At 42.7% G+C, this 23,560-nt stretch overlaps 1 protein-coding gene across 1 annotated transcript in view; it reads left to right on the forward strand.

Moving 5' to 3' along the window:
* LOC144491587 (ERC protein 2) overlaps positions 1-23,560 on the forward strand; it is a 764,742-nt gene that overhangs the window by 19,685 nt on the left and 721,497 nt on the right. The window contains exon 3 of the mRNA XM_078209614.1: positions 4,114-4,922. Coding sequence (XP_078065740.1) covers positions 4,248-4,922 — 675 coding nt within the window. The 5' untranslated portion in view covers positions 4,114-4,247. The remainder of the gene's footprint in view (positions 1-4,113; positions 4,923-23,560) is intronic.

Raw genomic sequence — 23,560 nt, forward strand, 5'->3', positions numbered from 1 at the left:
CATTGACATGTCCTTTAAATGTTGGGCTTGTAATAACCATTGAGGACTATAATCTATGATTTCTGGGAGTCCTTAAATTACGATTGTGTTTAAGAAGAATGTTTCAGGCTGTTGAAACAAAAAGACGATAAACTTGTTAGCTCCAAATAGCTATTGATGGATAAGCTTTCTAATGGCAACTCTTAGATAAACCTGCTTGAGTTAAAATAACAGCTTTCATTTATATAGTATCATTAATGTCCTAAAACACTTAAGGGGAAGAGTAGTCGAAAAGATTACTTTACATCCTCCTGCAAATTTGCTAACCCGTGAGTACAGGCAGAGTGACTCTCCTCCCCTCCAATATGTGTCCAACTAAACTAATTAATACTGTTGAAATGTTTTGTCTTGCGCTTATCAGGACAGAATAACAAGAATTTCAAAGTGAACAGCAAATTTATACTCCCAGAAAAGATTGCTAGCTGGTTGACAAATGGCCTCTGGTTGAGGTGTTGCCAGGGAGAATGCACCAGGGAGCAGTTACCCCAAGCTTTTCTTTGTTTGAAAAAGGCTCAATGCCTGGACATGTTCTCTTTGTTTGCATAGGACAGGGCCCTGTGTACGAATATATGTAGCTTCTAGCAAGCATAAGTGAACCACAGTATGAGCCCTACTGATTGGTTGTCAGTGTAATTCTTAGCACACTTGGTTCAGTACGTTTTCTCCAGTCATGGAATCAACAAAAGCTCGGGGGAGCAAACTGTTCCTGGTTCATTCCCCATGACATTACCTTGACCAGTGGCAGTTTCCAATCCATCAGCAACCTTTTCTCAAGCAGTCCTGATTTGTTCTCTTTGAAATTTGCTATTTTTGGGATTGTCATGATGAGTGCAAGATGAAAAGTTTCAACAACAGGTTGCTTTTCTTTTCATCAATACTCTGTTATGTACTATCAATTGCCTATAGACAAATTCAGTTGTTAAATCATGCACAAGTAGAAGCAAACATTACCTTTTTTATTTCCTTTGTTATATTGCGAATTCATAATAAGCCTAGATATGTGAATTTAGTTTGTTGGAAAGCCTGAAGTAATAACTTGCACTTGCTCCATCCTGTAACAACGTCTGTGGGATGTTGATATGGTCTGTAACTTTGGAGCAAGTAATCAGTTCATGCACAACAACAAACTCTTTCAATGTGCCCAGACATAAAAGCAATTTCAGACCAATGATTAGTCTAAAATTTGGACCTGTCCTGGTAATTGACTTCCTTTTTGCAGTGAGCTTGCACGCCAGAACAAAAATAAACTAGAATGGAAAACAATTCATATAATGGCAAAACATGGTATCCCAGTTGTTATCATTGTACATAGCACACACACTGGCTTTTTACTTTGCAGAAGGTGTATATATGATGACTGCACTTGTGTATTGTAGTCATGATTAAAGAAAAAAATAATTCAGACATTTGGCTATTAAAGTGATCAGAAGAAAGAATGATTTATTTTCTGGGAAATGGGCATATTTAAACTCAGTCTGGTGAAAATATCTTGGGTCGTTGCTACTGCAAGAAAATGCCACACTATGGGAGAACACAACACCTACTTGAGTGTTAATAGATTAGTATTTATGATTCAGATGCATGCCTTTACTATTTTTGAAAGTGCAAAACTGAGTTATTAGTAAGTTGTCTTTGCACAATGCATCTTCGTGCTTGGGAAGAAATAGCAAATAAAAGCTATCCTGACTGCAGTAGAGAGCAAGTTGAAAGCTGAGTTGCTATTGGAGGCATTGACAGAAGTTAAGGAGGAGGTTCTTTTGCCCAGGAAATTGTATATAGATTGGGTTATCTTGAGAATTAAATGAGGCACATTTTTGCTATTTCTTGGGTGTGTAGCTAATTAATCCCTCGTGGACTGTACAGAGATAAGCAGGTGAACACCATTAATGAACAGTGTTCTGGGAAAAATGTCACAACTGAAATTTGTGGCGTTTAAAAAAAAAAATTGTATTATTAGTTTTCCTACCAAGAGCACATCAAGCTGACATATGGTTGTGTGTCTCTCTTTCTCCCCCCGCCCCCCGAGGCTGACCTGAGGTGGGGTGTAGCACTATTGAAAGCATTTGGTTTTGTCAGATTGTTGTGTTGCTGTTAAAGATGTCACCTATTCATTTAACAAAGAAGCACTATTCCTGTGACCACATCAGCTGATCCCTTTCTGCTGATGGGTTTTTTCTAGAGGTGAGCATTTTCATTAACAGCACTTGCTTATTTCTGACATAGTGCAAAATGAATCAATTAGGCAGACCTGTGTGATTTAGATTCAGTTAGGAAGCAGGTGAGAGTTTATCCATTAACTAAGGATTCGGTACATCTATTTGCATGCTGTACGCTATCGCCCCTGCCAAAATTTGAAAATGGTGCTTATTCAAGTGATGAATGACATTGTGTGACTGTGAGAAAGGTAAACAGCCCCCCTCAATTCTCTCAGCCTGCCTTTGACATGGTGGACCATGTCGTCTGGTTGTACTATCTCTTTAATCATAGCCAGGGTATTGCTCGCAATGGCTTTGCTTCCTGCCTCCGCATTAATACCTCTGTTCCTCGAAGATTTATCCTTGATCCCACCCCTCCTGCCATTTCTCATCTATATGCTGCCCATTGGTGACATCATTCAAAAACAGTTAGTTTTCACATGTATACTGACAACACCCAACTATACCTCACTACCACCACTTCACTTGAGTCCTCCTTTGTTGCAAATTTGTCAAGCTGCTTGCCTGTCCAATTCTGGCTGAGCAAAGATTTCTTCCAGCTAAATATTGCAAAGACCAAAGCCGTTGGTGTCAGTCTCAGCTAGAACATGAGTTTGTAGTGAAGCGACGTAATCCCTGTCCCTGGCAAATGTCCGAGGCTGAAATAGACTGTTTGCAACCTTGACAGCATATGTGACTCAAGTGGCTTTCCAGTCACACATCCGTGCCATAATCAAAACTGCTTATTTCCAACACTGCAATGTTACCTGATTCCATCCTGCCGTAGCTCATTGCAGCCATGCCTTTGCCCCAGATTCTACCTTTCACAAACTTGAGGTCACACAAAACTTTACTTCCCGTTTCTTAACTTGCACCAAATCCCTCTTGCCAACTGCCCCTCTGTTTGCTAATCTGTATTGATTCCCAGTTAAGCAATGCCTTGCTCTCTTTAAAAAAAAACTCATCCTTGTAGCCTTATGTCTCCCTTTCTCTGCAGTTTCCAACAACCAATATTCCTTGGCAAGCTGTGTAGGTGCAGCATGGGTCTCTTTTACCCCCTCTCCTACGCTTTAAGACACTCATTAAGGAAATGCGCCACTGACCAAGCTTTTGGCCATCTGTCCTAAGGATTCTTGTGGCTTGATGTCAAATGTTGCTTAATAACACCGCTATGGAGTGCCTTGGTGATATTTTATTATCTTTAAAGGTGCTATATAAATCCAAGTTGCTGTTAAGAGTATGGAAGCCGCTGTATCTTTTTGTCTTTGGGAGGGGAAACTAAAAGATATAAACAGTTATACTAAGAGGGAAGAGAAAACTAAGGAGCTGGGGCAAAACATAGGGATTGTTTGGGGGAGTGGGGGGTGGTGTGAAATGAAAGATAAATATCTTCTTCCAAGGATTGTGAGATATGCAAATTAGACTGGGGGTAGGGTGTCGCCTTTACTTGTCTAACTCAAAAGCAATTTAATCAGACTACTCATTGCTAATAGTGTAAAGATCTCTCCTGCTGCTCCAGCAAGTTTGACACTTTCATATAAACCGATGGAACACTTCAATATTTGCAAATCATTAAATCTAGATTTTTGCTTCACCTTCAGAATAGTTAAAAGGGGAAAAAAGTCATCTCAGCACTGGATTTATTGGATGTGAGAATGCTCCTTTGTGAACTTTCAGCTGATAAACCTGTCCCCTCTGTGGACGAGGTGTTAATTTTAAAACGCACATGACCATATTACCGGGGGTTCAACGTACATAGCTGTGCAGGATAGTTCGTCAGCTTTTATCTCTTCCCGCCCCTAAACTTTTTTATCTGTTTGTTTATATCAGGAAAAATTATTGCCTGATTGTCTGCGATGTTCTTTTAAATGTTTTCTAGATTGGAAGAGTAGGGCAATCTCTGGTCACGAGTGGAAATGCAGTAACAAGCTGGAACAGGCAGCACAAGCAAGAGGTGCAGACAGACGGGCGAGTCCCTCTAACCTTTGATTCACACACACACACGAACTCGCCATGTACGGAAGTTCCAGGACCGTGGGCCATGTGGAAGGCAGCCCGTCACGATCTCCCCGGCTTCCCCGCTCCCCTCGCCTGGGGCACCGGAGAACCAATAGCAGCGGGACAGGCGGGGCCGGAAAAACCCTCTCCATGGAGAATATCCAGTCCCTGAACGCCGCCTACGCCACGTCGGGACCCATGTACCTGAGTGACCACGAGGGGGTGGCCTCCACCAGCTTCCCCAAAGGGACCATGACCCTGGGCAGGGCCACCAACCGGGCCACCTACGGGGGGCGGGTCACGGCCATGGGCAGCAGTCCCAACATCGCCTCGGCTGGCCTGCCCCCCGGGGGGGACGCTTTGTCCTTCGGCGACCACCACCACCCGCACAGCGGCATGGTGACCCCGTCCTCTCACCACCACCACCACCACCAAGTGCCCTCCGCCTTGAGGCAGGTCCGCGACAACACCATGGTCGACTTGCAGGCGCAGCTCAAGGATCTACAGAGGGAGAATGAGATCCTGCGGAAGGAGCTGGAAATTAAAGACACCAAACTGGGATCATCCATGAACAGCATCAAAACCTTCTGGAGCCCTGAGCTGAAGAAGGAGCGAGTGCTGAGGAAAGAGGAGGCGGCCAGGATGTCAGTGCTTAAAGAACAGATGAGAGTGTCCCATGAGGAAAGCCAGGTATAATTTTCCTTTCATGATTTGGTCCTAGTTTTGCTAAGATGCTTTGAAATGTTTCAATTGTGTTTTGTGCCAGTTTTTCGTTAAACCTCTTAAAGCAAGAGGGATTATTCACCTTGGAGCAACCAACTCAGATGGACATTAGACTGGATCCTCCTCTGTTAGCTGACCAGTAGCATTTTTCGCCATGCCCAGGTCAGGTGGCAAAGATGCTGTCATCTTTTACCCTGCCCACACCCACCTGAATGCTCTACCCACTGCTGCAGTTCCCACCTTTTTATTGCCTCTAATTTAGTGCCACATTTTAGTACCTACGTTGTCTATATACTTTTGGGGGGACCGGTTAGCTCTGTTTGTGATGCCAACAGCGCAGGTTCAACTCCTGTATTGGCTGAGGCTATTCATGAAGACCCCATCTTCACAACCTTGTCACTCGCCTGAGATGTGGTGATCCTCTGGTTAAATCACCACCAGCCAGTTTCCCGCCCCCCACAAAGGGGGAGAGGCAGCCTATGGGCATCTGGGACTATGGCAACTTTACCTTGCCTTTCATTGTTTGTAGTTAAGAGGATAAGAGGGGCATTTTCAGGATGGCAACCTGTAACTAGTAGAGTGCCACAAGGATCAGTTCTGGGGCCACAATTATTAACAAGATATATTAATGATGTGGAGATGCCGGTGTTGGACTGGGGTGGGCATAGTAAGAAGTCTCACAACACCAGGTTAAAGTCCAACAGGTTTATTTGGTATCATGAGCTTTCGGAGCACTGCTCCTTCATTGGGCGAGTCTCACTCACCTGATGAAGGAGCAGTGCTCCGCAAGCTCATGATACCAAATAAACCTGTTGGACTTTAACCTGGTGTTGTGAGACTTCTTGCTAAGATTTATTAATGACTTGGATGAGGGTAGTGAATGTTTGCAGATAACACAGAAATGGGTGGGAAGGCAAGTGGTGAGGATGACACAGTCTTTAGAGGGATATAGGCAGGTTAGGTGGGTGAGCAAAGCTTGACAGATGGATTATAATGTAGAAAAGTGTGAAGTTATGCACTTTGGTAGGAAGAATAAAGGAGTTGAATGTTCTTGAAGAGAGACTACAGAAAGCTGAGGTACAGTGGTCTTTGGGGATCCTCATGCATAAATCATAAAAAACTAGCATGCAAGTTGAACAGGTAATAGGGAAGGCAAATGGAATGTTGGCCTTTATTTCAAAGGAAATGGAGTATAAAAATAGGGAAGTTTTGCTAAAACTATAAAGATACTAGTTAGAGCAGGTAAGATATACTGGCATTGGAAGATGTTTGGTCCTGGGTATGGAGGGATTTTCTTATGATGAGAGGTTGAGTAGGTTGTGCCTGTACTCATTGACTTTAGAAGAATGAGTGTCTTATTGAGACATACAGGGTTCTCGGGGCCTTGACAGGGTAGATGCTGAGAGATTGTTTCCCCTTGTGGGAGAGTCTAGGACCAAAGTGCATAATCTCAAAGTAAGTGGTCGCTCATTTAAGACAGGTGAAGAGGAATTTCATCTGAGAGGAGTGAATCTGTGGAATTCTTTACCACACAGGGCTGTAAAGGCTGAATCATTAAGTATATTCAAGGCTGAGATAGACAGATTTTTATTCAGTAAGAGAATCCAGCATTATGGGGATAAGATGGGAAAGTGGAGCTGAGGAATATCAGATCAGTCATGATTTCATTCAATGCAGGAGCAGGCTCGATGGGCCAAATGGCCTACTTCTGCTCCTATGTCAGCAACAGTGAGGGAACGGCAATATATTTCCATGTCAGGATCATGGGTTATTTGGAGGGGAACTTCCAGGTGGTGGTATTCGCCTGTGTTTGCTGCCCTTGAACTCCTAGGTAGCGGTCATGGGGTTGGAAGGTGCTGTCTAAGGAGCCTTGGCAAGTTCCTGTCGTGCATCTTGTACACGGTGTACACTGCTGCCACTGTGCTTTGGTGGTGGAGGGAGTGAATGTTTCTGGGTGGGGTGCCAAACAAGTGGGCTGCTTTGTTCTGGAAGGTATTAAACTGCTTGTGTTGTTGGAGCTGCACGCGTCCAGGCGAGTGGAGAGTTTTCCATCACACTCCTGACTTCAGCCTTGTAGATGGTGGACAGGCTTGCCTTACATTAGGAGGTAAGTTACTCACCTTGCCTGCCTTTTGGTGATTTCCTCTTGACCTTAAGAAACCCCTTGAGACTCAGTTCGTTGTGCTTTTGTTCTCCACTAACCCTCTTCCTTCGAACTTCTCCTAAATTCCCAGTGTCCACCTGTTTTCTACTGAACTGTAAAGTCCCGTCATGCCTCTATGTAGGTAGTAGGAGTGTAGAAATAGAGGTTGTTGAACAAAATATTTTTCAAGCCCAGCTTAGATTTCCTTTTGCTTTAGGATTGTAACAAATTCCCAGCAAAATAGCTGTTTGGAGTTTTAAATGCCTGACCATTTCATGCCAACAAAATCTTACTGAGATATGGGTGGAATTTGTCGGCATTTAAGACGGTAATTCATTGAGCTGGATTGAAACTTGCTACTAACTAAACTATTTGTTTTCCCTCTGACTCTAATGGAATCTGACTGCATTAGCCTTCTTCCTTCCCTTCCAGGTGTTCTGATAGATTGAAGCTGAAATTCATCTCATCATTATTAAGACTAACCAGTGGAAAAATCAAAACTGTGATTTAATCCTGTATTGGTAGAGTAATGACTTTGCTTTCCAAACTTGTTATTCAGAACTCTATGCTGATACTGTGTAGCTTGAATGTGGCCCCAGCTACAATGGCTTGTTATGATTTCTTTGACTTCCTTGGCAGAGTTCATTCTGAGTGGGGTGCCTCCCATTGAGCAGCTTCAATGAATCCTACAAGTTGCATAGGAGCTCCAAGTCAACGCCCAGCTATTGTAGAATGGTAGAAAGTGTTGCTTTTACATCACAAACCAAGTCTTGGGAGAATGATCAAAGTGTGCTGTTGTTCTTCATTAATATTTGTGTGGTACATTTTATTGTTGTTGATCCCTGTACAACGGGGATTGCAGACTACCTATCATAGAACATTGGTCAAACCTGCATGAAGTATCAATTTCTATTTCTACATTAGGATGGTTTTGCTGCCAGACCAGTGTTTAATGGAGTTTGGAAGACCCAATAAAACAAGGTTTTCTTGGCTGTTGGCCTTAAATATAACAAGAAAAATCTGGTGTGTTTACTTCATTACTTGCACAGCCAGCACCATATTGAAGTACATTCAGAGCTAGTGGCGCAAGACCAATTATAAACATAGTTTTATTCCAAGATGCACAGAAATTTGATGTCGAGATTGTGTGGCCAATTTGGTAATCCCCTCTTCTAACATGAATTACCTCAAGTTGAACAATTTAAATAACCACATTGCACCTGCAGATCAAAGTGTGTGGATACCTATAATGAAATTATTCTATTTCTCCCAGTTTTGATCCGAAAGATTTTTCTCTCCTGTTGATTGTTGTAATGAATAAGTATATGTTTATTAAATGTATTTGTACTTTTTGAGTATCACAAAATGTTTTCTTCATTATTAACAACTTTACCAATATAATGCAAAGATGCTGAGTTTTAGTTTGTGATATCAATGGAATTGATTTTAAAAAAAAAACAAATGAACTTGAAGCGAATGTTATCATTTAATGGAAACTTTGAATTTGATTTTACAGAGCTGATTTTTTTTTTGTCATACTCTTTCTTAATGTGGATTTGTTTAACATTGTGTTTGGTCTTACATGACTTGGCCAGGGGTTTATCTGTGCACTTCAGCATTTCAAATTGGTAGCGTGAGTTTACCATACAGATATAAAAATATCCTATTTTACCTTTTTTGTATTCTTGCAATATTATAAGCAGATTAGAAATGGGAGTAAGCCATGTGGCCCTTTGAGCCTGCTTTGCCATTCAATAAGATCCTGGTTGATTTTGTACACAAGCTGCTGCCCTATCTCCAAATCCCTTGATTCCCTCAGTACCCAAAAATTGATCAATTTCAGTCTCAAATATATTCAAGGATTGAACAACCATAACCCTCTTGAATAGAACATTCCAAAGACTCAGAAGCTTGAGTAAATACATTTCTCCTCCTCTAAGTCCTTTTCCTGAGTCTATGGTTATTAGTTCTAGCATCTCCTACCAGGGAAAACAGCTTCTTAGAATCTACCCCATTTAGTCTTCCATTTAGTAATTTTCTTGTTTTGTGGCAGTAATATAATTTTGTTCCAAGTTAAGTATTTATATGCAAACATTCTGAAGCTGTCCTAAAATGTTGAGATTGACATCATTACATTGAAAGATTAGAAGAGGTCATTTGTCCATTTCTTTCTTTTTTGCCCTGCTCACAGAACAGTTGTGATTAGTTCCATAGCCCTATATTTTTCCTATAACCCTGTATGCACCTCAATCTCCCATAATCATTAAAAAAAATTAGATATGACAAGCTTCTATTACCTTTTCTGAAGTCGTATGTTCCAGATTCCGATAAGTGATTTTTTTTTTCTCCTTTATCTCCCTTCCAGATCGTTTGCCATTGACTTTAAAACTATTACATTTGATTAGGTTTTTTCCTATCTGCTCTATAAAGGCCTCTCGTCACCTTGATAATTGCTGTTAGGTCATTTCTTAGCCTGTTCCTGAGGACAGTCCTCAACTTTTTCCAACCTCTCAGACCTGATGATCCTGATTCCTGGTAAACCTCCTCTGTTCTCTCTTTAAGGTCTTTGGGCAGCACGATGGCACAGTGGTTAGCACTGCTGACTCACAGTGCCAGGGAACCGGGTTCAATTCTGGCCTTGGGTGACTAAGTGTGGACAGTAAGAAGTCTCACAACACCAGGTTAAAGTCCAACAGGTTTATTTGGTATCATGAGCTTTCAGAGCGTTGCTCCTTCATCAGGTGAGGTCATCACTCTCCAAATAAACCTGTTGGACTTTAGCCTGGGGTTATGAGACTTCTTACTGTGCCCACTCCAGTCCAACGCTGGCATCTCCGCATTATGTCTAAATGTGAAGTTTGTTTGTTCTCCCCGTGTCTGTGTGGGTTTCTTCCGGGTGCTCCAGTTTCCTCCTATAGTCCAAAAATGTGTGGGTGAGGTGGATTGGCCATGCTAAGTTGCCCCTTAGTGTCAGGGGAACTAGCAGGCTAAATATGCGGGGTTATGGGGATAGGGCCTGGGTGGAATTGTTGTCAGTGCAGGTTGGATGAGCCGACTGGCCTCCTTCTGCACTATAAGGATTCTATGATGTTATGAATTACATCTCTTTTGTCATCTGTGCAGAATTGTCCACAATACTCCAGCTGAGGGCGAGTTGAAATTGTATTTTAAAAATTCTATTTGATGCAGTTTAGGCACTTTCTAATGCTATAGTGTTCCTGTATGATATATAATTGTTCTACAATTACTTTATCAAAAATATAAACGAAGTTGAGTTAAAAGTTTATTTATTAGTCACAAGCAGGCTTACGTTAACGCTGCAATGAAATTCCCCTAGTCACCAGACTCCATAACCTGTTTGGGTCAATGCACCTAACCAGCGTGTCTTTAGGACTGTGGGAGGAAACCGGAGCACACGGAGGAAACCCACGCAGACACGGGGAGAATGTGCAAACTCCATACAGACGCTGACCCAAGCCAGGAATCGAACCCTGGCGCTGTGGGGCAGCAGTGCTAACCACTGTGCTATAGTAAGAAGTCTCTCAACACCAAGTTAAAGTCCAACAAGTTTATTTGGTGTCACTGTTCCGTCAAATAACAGTGGGAAATGTTTCATATCTGCTATTCATCAGGACACTGCTTGTGAGTCACCAAATTTAGTGAATGTAGATGAGCTTCTAATATATTCTCTACCCTGATACCTAGGTACTTCAAATTTGGGTTTTTCAAAGCCATTTTTTTGTTCATTTAAACAGGCAAATAACAGGTCTCATAAGTGGAATGCATCTCATATGAACTCAAATCTTAGGTTATGATTAATTCAGTGAACCAATGTTTAACATTTAAGTCTGTTTGAGGTAAGTTACTAAGTGGAATTTACATAGGACTTTCATCACATTTCTATTTAATCTTCAAAGACAGACAATGTCAGTTGTCCAATCAGATTCAAACAAGTTTTAAAAAATCATTTTTTTAAACAGTTAAATAATTGAACAAAAATGCCAAATGTTCCTTGGTGTTTTGTTTGCAAGGACCTTTATTAAATGCATGTTATAAATACTAAAACTTTATAGTGGATCATTGTGGGTTTATCAATCAATTGGAAGACAGCAATTAATGATTGCTGAGTCATAAACAGATCCTGAGTAACTGAATATTACTAGGAGGACATGATTGACCACTTCCATTGGGGAGAAGTTTTCTCGAATCTCTACAACGCAGAAGGAGGCCATTTGGCCCATTGAGTCTGCACTGACCACAACCCCACCCAGGTTCTATCCCGTAGCCTCAAGTATTTACCTTGACACTTAAGAGTCGGCACATCTTTGCAGTGTGGGAGGAAACCGGAGCACCCGGAGGAAACCCACGCAGACATGGGGAGAGTGTGCAAACTCCGTCCAGACAGTGACCCAAGCCGGGAATCAAACCCAGGTTCTTGGCGTTGTGAGGCAGCAGTGCTAACCACTGTCACCGTGCCACCCACATTGGCAGGCAATTGTCATAGGGCACTCCGGAAAAAGGCTGGCATGGGTGAATGTGCAGGAGACGGATGGTGAGTGGCATGATTGCTGCAATAGAAAGAATTACTTGCATTTATATAACACCTTTCCTGATCTCTGGATATTCCAAAATGCTTTAATGTAGTTTTGAAGCTTGCGTCACTTGGAAACAAATCCACTAATTTGCACCAAGGACAGTCCCACAAACAGTGATGCGACATTTACACAATCTTTTTCTTTTTAGTACTGTTAGTTGAAGGATGGATATTGGTGCGAAAGCCACTGCTTTTTGAAACAAAAAATTGACAATTTGAAAACCCGTACCACAACTGAATGACACAAACAAAATACTGCAGATGCTGGAAATCTGACACAAGACAGAAAATGGCAGCAATACTCGGGTCAGGTAGCTTCTGTGGAAAGTGAAACAAGGTTAATGTTTCAGATCCATGACCTGTCATCAGAACTGGGAAAAGTTGGAATTGCAATAGATTTTATGCATGTGATAATGGGATGGAATGGGTGGGAAGAAGACCAAAAGGTGAAGGTCTGTAATGAATGGAAGACCGGAAAGTTTAAATGAAGAAGAGTTGATTGTACAGGGCCAATGGACATACAGGTGAACTAGGAGTAGGCCATTCAGCCCCTCAAATCTGCTCTGCCATTCAGCCCCTCAAATCTGCTCCACCATTCAATAAGGTCACAACTAATCTGATTGTGGTCTCAACTTCACACTGTTTTACGGGAGGCAGTGATATAATGGCATTGTCACTGGACTAGTAATCCAGGGACCTGGGTTTGAATCCCAGCACAGCAAATGGTGAAATTTGAATTCTATTTAAGTCTAATGATACCATGGATTCATTGGTTTTACAACAATCAACAATGTGCTTTATGAAAGAAATCTGTTGTCCATACCTGATCTGGTCTACACATGACTCCAGACCCACACTGACTCTTCACTGCCCACTGAAATCATCCACAGTAGGTGGCACGGTGGCATAGTGATTAGCACTGCTGCCTTACAGTGCCAGGAACCTGGGTTTAATTCCAGCCTTGTGTGACTGCCCGTGTGGAGTTTGCATGTTCTTCCTGTGTCTGCATGGGTTTCTTCCAGGTGCTCCGATTTCCTCCCACAGTCCAAAGCTGTGCAAGTTAGGTGCATTGGCCATGCTAAATTCTCCCTCAGTGTACCCGAATAGGCGCCGGAGTGTGGCGATCCGGCGATTTTCACAGTAACTTCATTGCATAGGAACTTCATAGGATAAGTCTACTTGTGACACTAATAAATAAATGAAATAAAGATTGGCGGGGCAGATGTGTGGGGTTAAGTAAATGCCTTTGTAAGATGCTCATCAGAGAGTCAGTGCAGACTTGGGCCGAATGATCTCCTTCTGCACTGTTGGGATTTTATGGATGTGGTCGACTCTTAAAATGGCCTAACAAGCCACTCTGATAGCTCAGCCAATGATGCCCACATCCCATGAACAAATTTAGCAACTGTACATTTGGTTCCTTCATCCAAGTCATTGATATAGGGAGTGCTAATGGGGCAAGTAAATGAATAAAATATATGTGTAGTAGAGGCAGACTGATGAACAATTAACTGCCTTCCGAAAGCACAAAGAGAAAAATGTGCAAAGGTAATGAAACAAAACAATGGCAGAGGTTACAGATAGAAATTGTCATGTTGAGTCTGGAAGACCTTATCAAAAGATGAGGCGCTGTTTCTGAAGTGAATGTTGAAGTTCTTTGACATGAGAGGAAGTTGGATAAATAAAATTGCAGATGACCAGAAACTTGGGGTTATGCTTGTGGATGGAACACAAAACTGACACCTAATCTGTGTTAGAACTCTCGAATGTAGAGGAGACTTTATTGTGTGCAGTGAATGCAGTATACTAAATTGAAAGAAGTATGTGCAAATCACTCGTTCACCTGGATGGAGTTTCCGGTACCTTGGACAGACGAGAGGTGAAAAGTGTTTGTTGCATATTTGGCTCCTGCATGATAAGGTGTTGGGGTGGCTGAGTGGATCACTGAGGGAATGGATTCTTTGGAATAGTGAGAAGGGAAGATGGTGCTTGCTGGTAACATCATGCTGGAGGAAACAGCGCCTCATCTTTTGATAAGGTCTTCCAGACTCAACATGACAATTTCTATCTGTAACCTCTGCCATCGTTTTGTTTCATTACCTTTGCACATTTTTTCTCATTTTTCTCTTTGTGCTTTCGGAAGGCAGTTAATTGTTCATCAGTCTGCCTCTACTACACACATCTTTTATTCCTTTACTTGTCCCATTAGTGAGGTGGAAGTTCGGAACCCTATCATGGTTATGAGAGGGAGGAGAGAGAGGGAGAGCTGAAGTTTGGGCAATGGACAGATGCAGTCAAGGACACTATCAACCATAGTTGGTTGTATCCTCGTTTGAGGGAATAAGAAAGGCATGTCAGAAGTGCTGGTGTGGAAGATTGCATCATGAGAACAGATGAGATGGAGACTAAGAAACTGGGAGAGTGGAGTCCTTGCAGGAAGCAGGGTGGGAGAAAATGTAGTTGACGTAACTATGGGTCGGTGGGTTCCGTGAATGTTGGTTGATATCTCCAGAAATCGCGATAGAAAAATCAAGGAAAAGAAGGGAAGTGTTAGCGATGGACCATGTGAAGGTCAGAGACGGGTGGAAATTGGAAGCAACATTGGTGATATTTTCCAGTTAGGTGACAGCAAGAACCAGAATTGATAAAGTTAGATCAAAGCTCTGCAGTCCGGCCACATCCAGTCATGAATGGCAGTAGACAATTAAACACAGAGCGGGAGTCACCACAAATATCGCCCCTCAGTATGATTGAAAGAAGGAATGTTGAAGACAGGCAGGCATAGCTAGGACCTATGATGGATGGTGCCCAAAACAACACTTCCTATTTGTCGGTGCAGACTCGATGGGTCGAATGGCTTTCTTCTGCACTGTAGGGATTCTATGAAAGTAAATGAAGGAGAAGTTGTGAGAACCTGTTCAGCCAGTCGAAGAAGAGTGGTGGTGGATGGGGACTGATTGGACCGTTCTTCATAGTAGAAGCAGAGAACGCTCAGACCATCTAGTTGTGGGTGGAGAGCTGGATTCTGATGGAAGGAAATGTTGACTGATGTAAGTTGCCCCCTCTCCTCAAATCTATTTATAAGGTTGAGGCATTCTTGTGGGTTTTTAGAACTGTCAACAGACAATTAACATATAGAAGTGGAGAAAATAATAATTAGCTTGTTTAATTCACCACTTCATTGAAGAGGTCAGTTGGTTATTTGAACTAATTTTTGTGGAGAGTTTGGAATCTGTAATAGAGTGTATCACATTGAAGTGTAAAAGACATAAACTAGGTTCAAAATGTTGTGTAACTAGGTGGTTTTGTGTAGTAATGCATAGGGGGAGTGAAGACCAAATATCAAGTGGAGCTAGAGGCTAAGAACTGGAGTGAGTATGTGTAATGTGATTCAGTCCATGGTTTGAAGTTATATCATATTCCTTTTATATTGACTGAAATAATTAATTAAGATAATAAAAGATGCACACAAGAATTCAGTGGAGAAATGTAATTGCGTTTGTGAAATATAGCCTTGTTGGTTTTAGTTAAATCTTTATTTCAGACATTATGGGCCAGATTTTGTGGTCCTGGAAAGGGGCCACATGGAGGCAGGATGGTCAAAAAATGGCCACCAATTGAGGCAAATGGAAGTTGTGCCACTTTCACTTTTTGCCAGGCATAGGAAAGTTCAGGCCCTGTAAGATTTTCAACAAAGCAGGCGGTCTTTGGAAACCCTGCATGACTCCCATCAAGTGAACAGGTGGGAATGGTCATGCAGCCAGAACAGGAGGCCATGATATTTCTTAAGTTCAGTTAAAGGAGCTACAGAGGCTTAAGGGTGGCATTGCAGGCAAAGGAGGGATGTGCTTGCATTGGAGGCAGTTCAGAGAAGATTCACAAGGTTGATTCTTGAGAGGAAAGGGTTGTCTGGTTAGGAAGGATTGAACTGGTTGGAGTTTAGAAGGATCTTGGAACATATAGGATTCTGAGGTGGCTTGACAGCATTGGAGCTGAGAATGTTTTCCCTTTTGGGGGAATCCGGAACGAGGGGGCACAGTTTCAATGTAAGGGGCCTCCTCTTTTAAGACTGAAATGAGGGGAAGTTTCTTTTTTCATAGGGTTATTATTCTTTGAATTCTGGACCTCGGAGAGCAGTGGAGGCTGGTTCATTGAATATATTCAAAGCTGAGTGAGACAGACTTCTGATCTACAAGGGAGTCAAGGGTTATGGAGGACACACAGGAAAGTGGAGTTAAGGCCACGATCAGATCAATGATCTTACTGAGCAGGATTGAGTGGCCAAATAGCCTACTCCTCCTGTTTCTTTTGTTCGTGTGTTCATTTAAGACCCATATTCCCTTAGAAAAATGAGTGTCAATCTGAACCATAAGGGGTTTTATAAGGTAGATGCTGGGAGGATGTTTTCCTTCACTGAGCAGTTGAAAACTCGGGGCATAGTCTCAATAAGGGTTTAGCCATTTGGGATGGAGTGAGATGAGAAATTTCTTCACTCAAAGGATTGTGAATCTTTGTAATTCTTTACCTGAGAGAGCTGTGCATACTCTTTGGTTGAACATGTTCATGATGGAGGTTGATAAAAATTTGGATCCTGAGGAGATGGGGGAATGTCGGGATGGTGCAGGAAGGTTGAGCTGAGGCAGAAGATTTCATTATTTTGGGTATGTACGGAATCATTGGTTTCCTAATCTTCTCCCTGGCCTATTATTTTCAATGGGACTTTTAAACTTGCCTGTTTTACAGCAACTAGTGCCAATAGAAATGGAACGTGTCCTCCTTTGCTCTGCTTCTTTCACACTAGACGCTAGAGCCATGGGTGTACTTTACTGCCTAAATCTCACACACCTGGTGTCAGGAAGGTCAGGCAAGACAGCCACTTTGGAATTTAAGCACAATTTAAGTCTGTACAGAGTGGCAGTCCGCTGCTGATTGCCAATCCCTGGAAGTTACAGTCTAATGTCTTTCATTCAAAACACCTTTTATTTACATCGGGAACTATTTTTATAGAACATCAGGACATAACTACAGCTCCCTTCTGAGGTGCCTCTTACTCATCTCTCTGAGTGACATAACAATGATAGCTCCTGATGCACACGCTCAGTCACCATTATGAGAATTAGCCCTTTACTCAACAAATAAGTCATGATCTTGTTGAATGCTGGAGCAGACTTAAATAGCCAAATGGCCCACTCCTCCTATTTCTTTGATTCAAACAACAAAGAAAATTACAGCACAGGAACAGGCCCTTTAGCTCTCCAAGCCTGCACCAACTATGCGACCTGACTTAACTAAAATCCCCTACCTTTCCGGGGACCATATCCCTCCATTCCCATCCTATTCATGGATAGAACATAGAACATTCCAGCGCAGTACAGGCCCTTCGGCCCTCGATTTTGCACCGACCAGTGAAACCAATCTAAAGCCCATCTAACCTACACTATTCCAATATCATCCATATGTTTATCCAGTGATCATTTAAATGCCCTTAATGTTGGCGAGTCCACTACTGCTGCAGGCAGGGCATTCCACGCCCTTACTATCTGACTGAAGAACCTACCTCTGACGTCTGTCCTATATCTATCACCCCTCGATTTAAAGCTATGTCCCCTTGTGCTAGCTATCACCATCCGAGGAAAAAGGCTTTCACTATCCACCCTATCTAATCCTCTGATCATCTTGTATGCCTCTATTAAGTCACCTCTTAACCTTCTTCTCTCTAACAAAAACAACCTCAAGTCCCTCAGCCTTTCCTCATAAGACCTTCCCACCATACCAGGCAACATCCTGGTAAATCTCCTCTGCACCCTTTCCAATGCATCCACATCCTTCCTATAATGCGGTGACCAGAACTGTACGCAATACTCCAAGTGCGGCCGCACCAGAGTTTTGTACAGCTGCAACATGACCTCCTGGCTCTGAAACTCAATCCCTCTACCAATAAAAGCTAACACTTCGTACGCCTTCTTAACAACCCTATCAACCTGGGTGCCAACTTTCAGGGAACTATGCACATGGACATCGAGATCTCTCTGCTCATCCACACTACCAAGTATCTTACCATTAGCCTGTTACTCCTTCCAAAGTGAATCACCTCACACTTTTCCGCATTGAACTCCATTTGCCACCTGCCACCTCTCACCCAGCACTGCAGCTTATCTATGTCCCTCTAACCTGCAACAACCTTCCGCACTGTCCACAACTCCACCGACTTTAGTGTCATCTGCAAATTTACACCCTTCTACGCCCTCATCCAGGTCATTTATGAAAATGACAAACAGCAGTGGCCCCAAAACAGATCCTTGCGGTACACCACTAGTAACTGAACTCCAGGATGAACATTCCCCATCAACTACCATCCTCTGTCTTTTTACAGCTAGCCAATTCCTGATCCAAGCTGCTAAATCACCCTCAATCCCATGCCTCCGTATCTTCTGCAATAGCTTACCATGGGGAACCTTATCAAATGCTTTACTGAAATCCATATACACCACATCAACTGCTTTACCCTCATCCACCTCTTTGGTCACCTTCTCAAAGAACTCAATGAGGATCATGAGGCACGACCTACCCTTCACAAAACCGTATTGACTATCCCTAATCAAATTATTCCTTTCTAGGTGATTATAAATCCTACCTCTTATAATCCCTTCCAAAACTTTGCCCACAACAGAAGTAAGGCTCACTGGTCTATAATTACCAGGGTTGTCTCTACTTCCCTTCTTGAACAAGGGGACAACATTTGCTATCCTCCAGTCTTCTGGCACTATTCCTGTAGATAATGACGACATAAAGATCAGAGCCAAAGGCTCTGCAATCTCCTCCCTAGCCTCCCAGAGAATCCTGGGATATATCCCATCCAGCCCAGGGGATTTATCTATTTTCACACTTTCCAGAATTGCTAACACCTCCTTATTAACCTCAATCCCGTCTAGTCCAATAGCCTGTATCTCAGTATTCTCCTCGACAACATTGTCTTTTTCCTGCATGAATACTGATGAAAAATATTCATTTAGCGCCTCTCCTATCTCTTCAGGCTCCACACACAACTTCCCACTACTGTCCTTGACTGACCCTAATCTTACCCTAATCATTCTTTTACTCCTGACATACCTATAGAAAGCTTTAGGGTTATCCTTGATCCTACCTGCCAAAGACTTCTCATGTCCCTTATGGCTCCTCTTAACTCTCTCTTTTAGGTCCTTCCTGGCTAACTTGTAACTCTCAAGCGCCCTAACTGAGCCTTCATGTCTCATCTTTACATAAGTCTCCTCCTTCCTCTTCTCAAGAGATTCAACTTCTTTAGTAAACCACGGTTCCCTCACTCGACCACTTCCTGCCTGCCTGACAGATACATACTTATCAAGGACACCCAGTAGCTGTTCCTTGAACAAGTTCCACATTTCAATTGTGTCCATCCCCTGCAGTTTCCTTCCCCAACCTATGCATCCTAAATCTCGCTTAATCTCATCATAATTTCCTTTTCCCCCAGCTATGACTCTTGCCCTTCGGTATATACCTATTCCTTTTCATCGCTAAAGTAAACGTAACCGAATTGTGGTCACTATCACCAAAGTGCTCCCCTACCTCCAAATCTAACACCTGGTCTGGTTCTTACCCAGTACCAAATCCAGTGTGGCCTTGCCTCTTGTTGGCCTATCTACATATTGTCAGGAAACCCTCCTGCACACATTGGACAAAAACTGACCCATCTAAAGTACTCTAACTATAGCTTTTCCAGTCAATATTTGTAAAGTTAAAGTCCCCCATAACAACTACCCTGTTACTTTCGCTCCTATCCAGAATCATCTTTGCAATCCTTTCCTCTACATCTCTGGAACTTTTCGGAGGCCTATAGAAAACTCCCAACAGGGTGACCTCTCCTTTACTGTTTCTAACCTCAGCCCATACTACCTCAGTAGAAGAGTCCTCATCAAACGTTCTTTCTGCCACCGTAATACTGTCCTTGACTAACAATGCCACACCTCCACCTCTTTTACCACCTTCCCTGCTCTTACTGAAACATCTAAACCCTGGAACCTGCAACAACCATTCCTGTCCCTGCTCTATCCATGTCTCCGAGATGGCCACAACATCGAAGTCCCAGGTACCAACCCATGTACCCACCTTATTCCGGATGCTCCTGGGATTGAAGTATACACACTTCAAACCACCTTCCTGCCTGCCAGTACGCTCCTGCGACAATGAAACCTTATCCATGACCTCACTACTCTCAACCTCCTGTACACCGGATCTACAATTCAGGTTCCCATCCCCCTGCTGAATTAGTTTAAACCCTCCCGAAGAGCATTAGCAAATTTCCCCCCCCCAGGATATTGGTACCCCTCTGGTTCAGGTGTAGACCATCCTGTATTTGTCAAGATGCCCCTTTAAAAGACACTATCGTATCTGCTTCCACTTCCTCCCCCGACAGCGAGTTCCAGGCACCCACCACCCTCTGTGTAAAAAAAAAATCTGCCTCGTACATCTCCTTTAAACCTTGCCCCTCGCACCTTAAACCTGTGCCCCCTAGTAATTGACTCTTCCACCCTGGGGAAAAAGCTTCTGACTATCCACTCTGTCCATGCCTCTCATAATCTTGTAGACTTCTATCAGGTCGCCCCTCAACCTCCGTCATTCCAGTGAGAACAAACCAAGTTTCTCCAACTTCTCCTCATAGCTGATGCCCTCCATACCAGGCAACATCCTGGTAAATCTTTTCTGTACCTTCTCTAAAGCCTCCACATCCTTCTGGTAGTGTGGCGACCAGAATTGAACACTATATTCCAATTTCGGCCTAACTAAGGTTCTATAAAACTGCAACATGACTTGCCAATTTTTAAAATCAATGCCCCAGCCGATGAAGGCAAGCATGCTGTATGCCTTCTTGACTATTCTCCACCTGCATTGCCACTTTCAGTGACCTGTGTACCTGTACACCCAGGTCCCTTTGCCTATCAATACTCCTAGGGGTTCTGCCATTTACTGTATATTTCCTATTTGGATTAGAGCTTCCAAAATGCATTACCTCACATTTGTCCGGATTGAACTCCATCTGCCACCTCTCCGCCCAAGTCTCCAACTTATCTATATCCTGCTCTACCTTCTGATGGTGCTCATCGCTATCTGCAAATCCACAACATTTGTGTCGTCTGCAAACTTACTAATCAATCCAGTTACACTTTCCTCCAAATCATTTATTTATATATATATAATATATATTACAAACAGCAAAGATCCCAGCACTGATCCCTGAGGGACGCCACTTGTCACAGCCCTCCATTCAGAAACACACCCTTCCACTGCTACCCTCTGTTTTCTTTGACCGAGCCAGTTTTGTATCCATGTAGTCAGTTCACCTCTGATCCCATGCGACTTCACCTTCTGCACCAGTCTGCCATGAGGGACCTTGTCAAAGGCCTTACTGAAGTCCATGTAGATAACATCCACTGCCCTACCCTCATCCATCATCTTCGTCACTTCCTTGGAAAACTCGATCATGTTAGTGACCTCCCCTTCACATTATTCTTGCTACCCTTCTTGAACAAAGGATTCCTATGTTCATTTCCCAGTCTTGATCTTTCCTCGATCCCCAATCCAGAGTTCCATCGACCCTCTAGTGTCCTTTTCTTTCCCGATTTCTATTTTCCTGAATGCCAATTCTCGACTCCCTGCAAATTGTCCTCCAGAAAGTCATGGCTGTCTCAGACAGTATGTGGATTAAGGTCAGCAAGCCTGAGGCTTTAACAGTGGCCGGTGATGTTGGAACGTGGGAGTGGCAGCTGCGCTGTGGTGGCAAATTCAAATAGTTGGCCATCCGGGGTAATGGATCAATTCCCATATATGTGTATATGTAACGCACTCAGCTCTGGAAATTTCAGGTTCCATAGAATCATAGAAACCCTACAGTACAGAAAGAGGCCATTCGGCCCATCGAGTCTGCACCGACCACAATCCCAACCAGGCCCTACCCCCATATCCCTACATATTTACCCACTAATCCCTCTACCCTACGTATCTCAGGACACTAAGGGCAATTTTTAGCATGGCCAATCAACCTAACCCGCACATCTTTGGACTGTGGGAGGAAACCGGAGCACCCGGAGGAAACCCACGCAGACACGAGGAGAATGTGCAAACTCCAGAGAAACTACCAGGAAGGTCTGACTTGCCAATACTGGAGTGGATTGGGGTGATAGGGAACAGAGGTGTTACTACTGCTCTGGATACAGAGATGATGGGATAGATGGGGAAGCTTGATGGTAGCTAATTAATTCTCTTTTGGGGAGAAAACCTGGGAGGGATTCAGCCTTGACATAACAATTGTTATATTTCTTGCCTTTTAAACAAGTATTGAGTGCAGGATAATGAATAGGAGATGGTGAATGGGAGATAGAAACATATGAAATAGAAGCAGGAGTAAACCATTTGGCCCTTTGAAACTGCTCCGCCATTCATTTTGATCATGGCTGATATTCAATATCCTGATCCCTTTAGCCCCAAGAGCTATATCTAATTTCTTGTAAGTGGAGGTTCTGAAAGCATAGTTAAAGAAGAATTTCAGGAGGCTCCTTTTTAAGTAGACAAATTTGGAAGGTTGAAGGAATTCGAGTTCCAGAGTGCTGAAGTTTTATGGCAAATCAAATGACCACTGATGATGGAATGGAGGAAGCAGGTAAGCAAGGAGGAAAAAGAATGAGAGGAGTGGATTTTGATCTAATATCTGAATATGTTACCAGAATAAATTCACTCCAACATATGAGGCATATTTTTATATGCATGTATTGTTTCTCGGATTCCGTTATCTCTTGATATTTTGAGTTTCATATGTTCCTGTGTAACTTCCTATGGTTTCTTTCATTCTTGGAAATTAAATTTTCTATCAGGATAACGTCATAGGCACATCCCACAAAATCAATATTGGTATATTATTAGGCAGCTGTGGCTTTTATTAGCAGAGGGATCGTGTAACAGGATGGCTGAATGAACACCAGCAAGGTCATTTGGAATGGAATGAATAGAGCAAGCAGCAGGCATTTAAGCTATGGGCATAAACATAGTTACAATTTTTCCAACAGTTTCCGTATAGAAATTTAATTTTCAAACCTCTTAAACTTTATTTCTATCTTATGGAGCTCATTACCACAATTTTGAATGAATTACACAGTCGAGCTGAGCAAGCATTCTGCTGAAGCTGTTCTTAACAACAATATTTGATTCTAAGGGTTTAAACCTAGCTTTTGAAAGCTGCGTTAAATATTTTGCTATTTCTGGATGTATGCGTGTATTAAATGTAAACTATCTACAGCTATAGAATTCACCCTGGTAAAAGGAAAGGACTTGCATTTTGTGTAGCACCTTTCACAACTTCTAGAAGGCACAAAGAACTCTACAGCTAATGGAAGTACAGTACGTTTTGAAGTGTAGCTAACCCTGTAACATAGGGAGAATGCAGCAGCCAATTTGTCTCGAGCAGTATCCCACAAAGCAGGTGAATTTAGTGGTAATGTCTGAAGCATAATAGCAAGGACACGAAGAGAATTCCCTTACTTTTTCAAATAGTGACATGGAATCTTTTATGCTCACCTAAGGGGGCAAGATGGGTCCACTGCATAATGAATCACCAGAATGGCAATGAAAGGCACTTCCTTGGTACCACGCTAGATATATGCTTGTCATATATATGCAGATTTCTTGAGTGGGACTTGAATTCATGCTATCTGTAGGGTATGGTGGTGAAAGGAAGCCAAAAGCTTAAGTGCAGTCGGAAGTGACTTGGGAAAGAGTTTTCAGAAGCAAAAATTGAAGCTAGGGGTTGTGGTATTGAGGGATTGACAAAAGTGTTTGGCATCAACTTTGTCTGTAACCCGA

The sequence above is a fragment of the Mustelus asterias genome, chromosome 3 (genome assembly GCF_964213995.1).
Source record: "Mustelus asterias chromosome 3, sMusAst1.hap1.1, whole genome shotgun sequence".
NCBI lineage: Eukaryota > Metazoa > Chordata > Chondrichthyes > Carcharhiniformes > Triakidae > Mustelus > Mustelus asterias.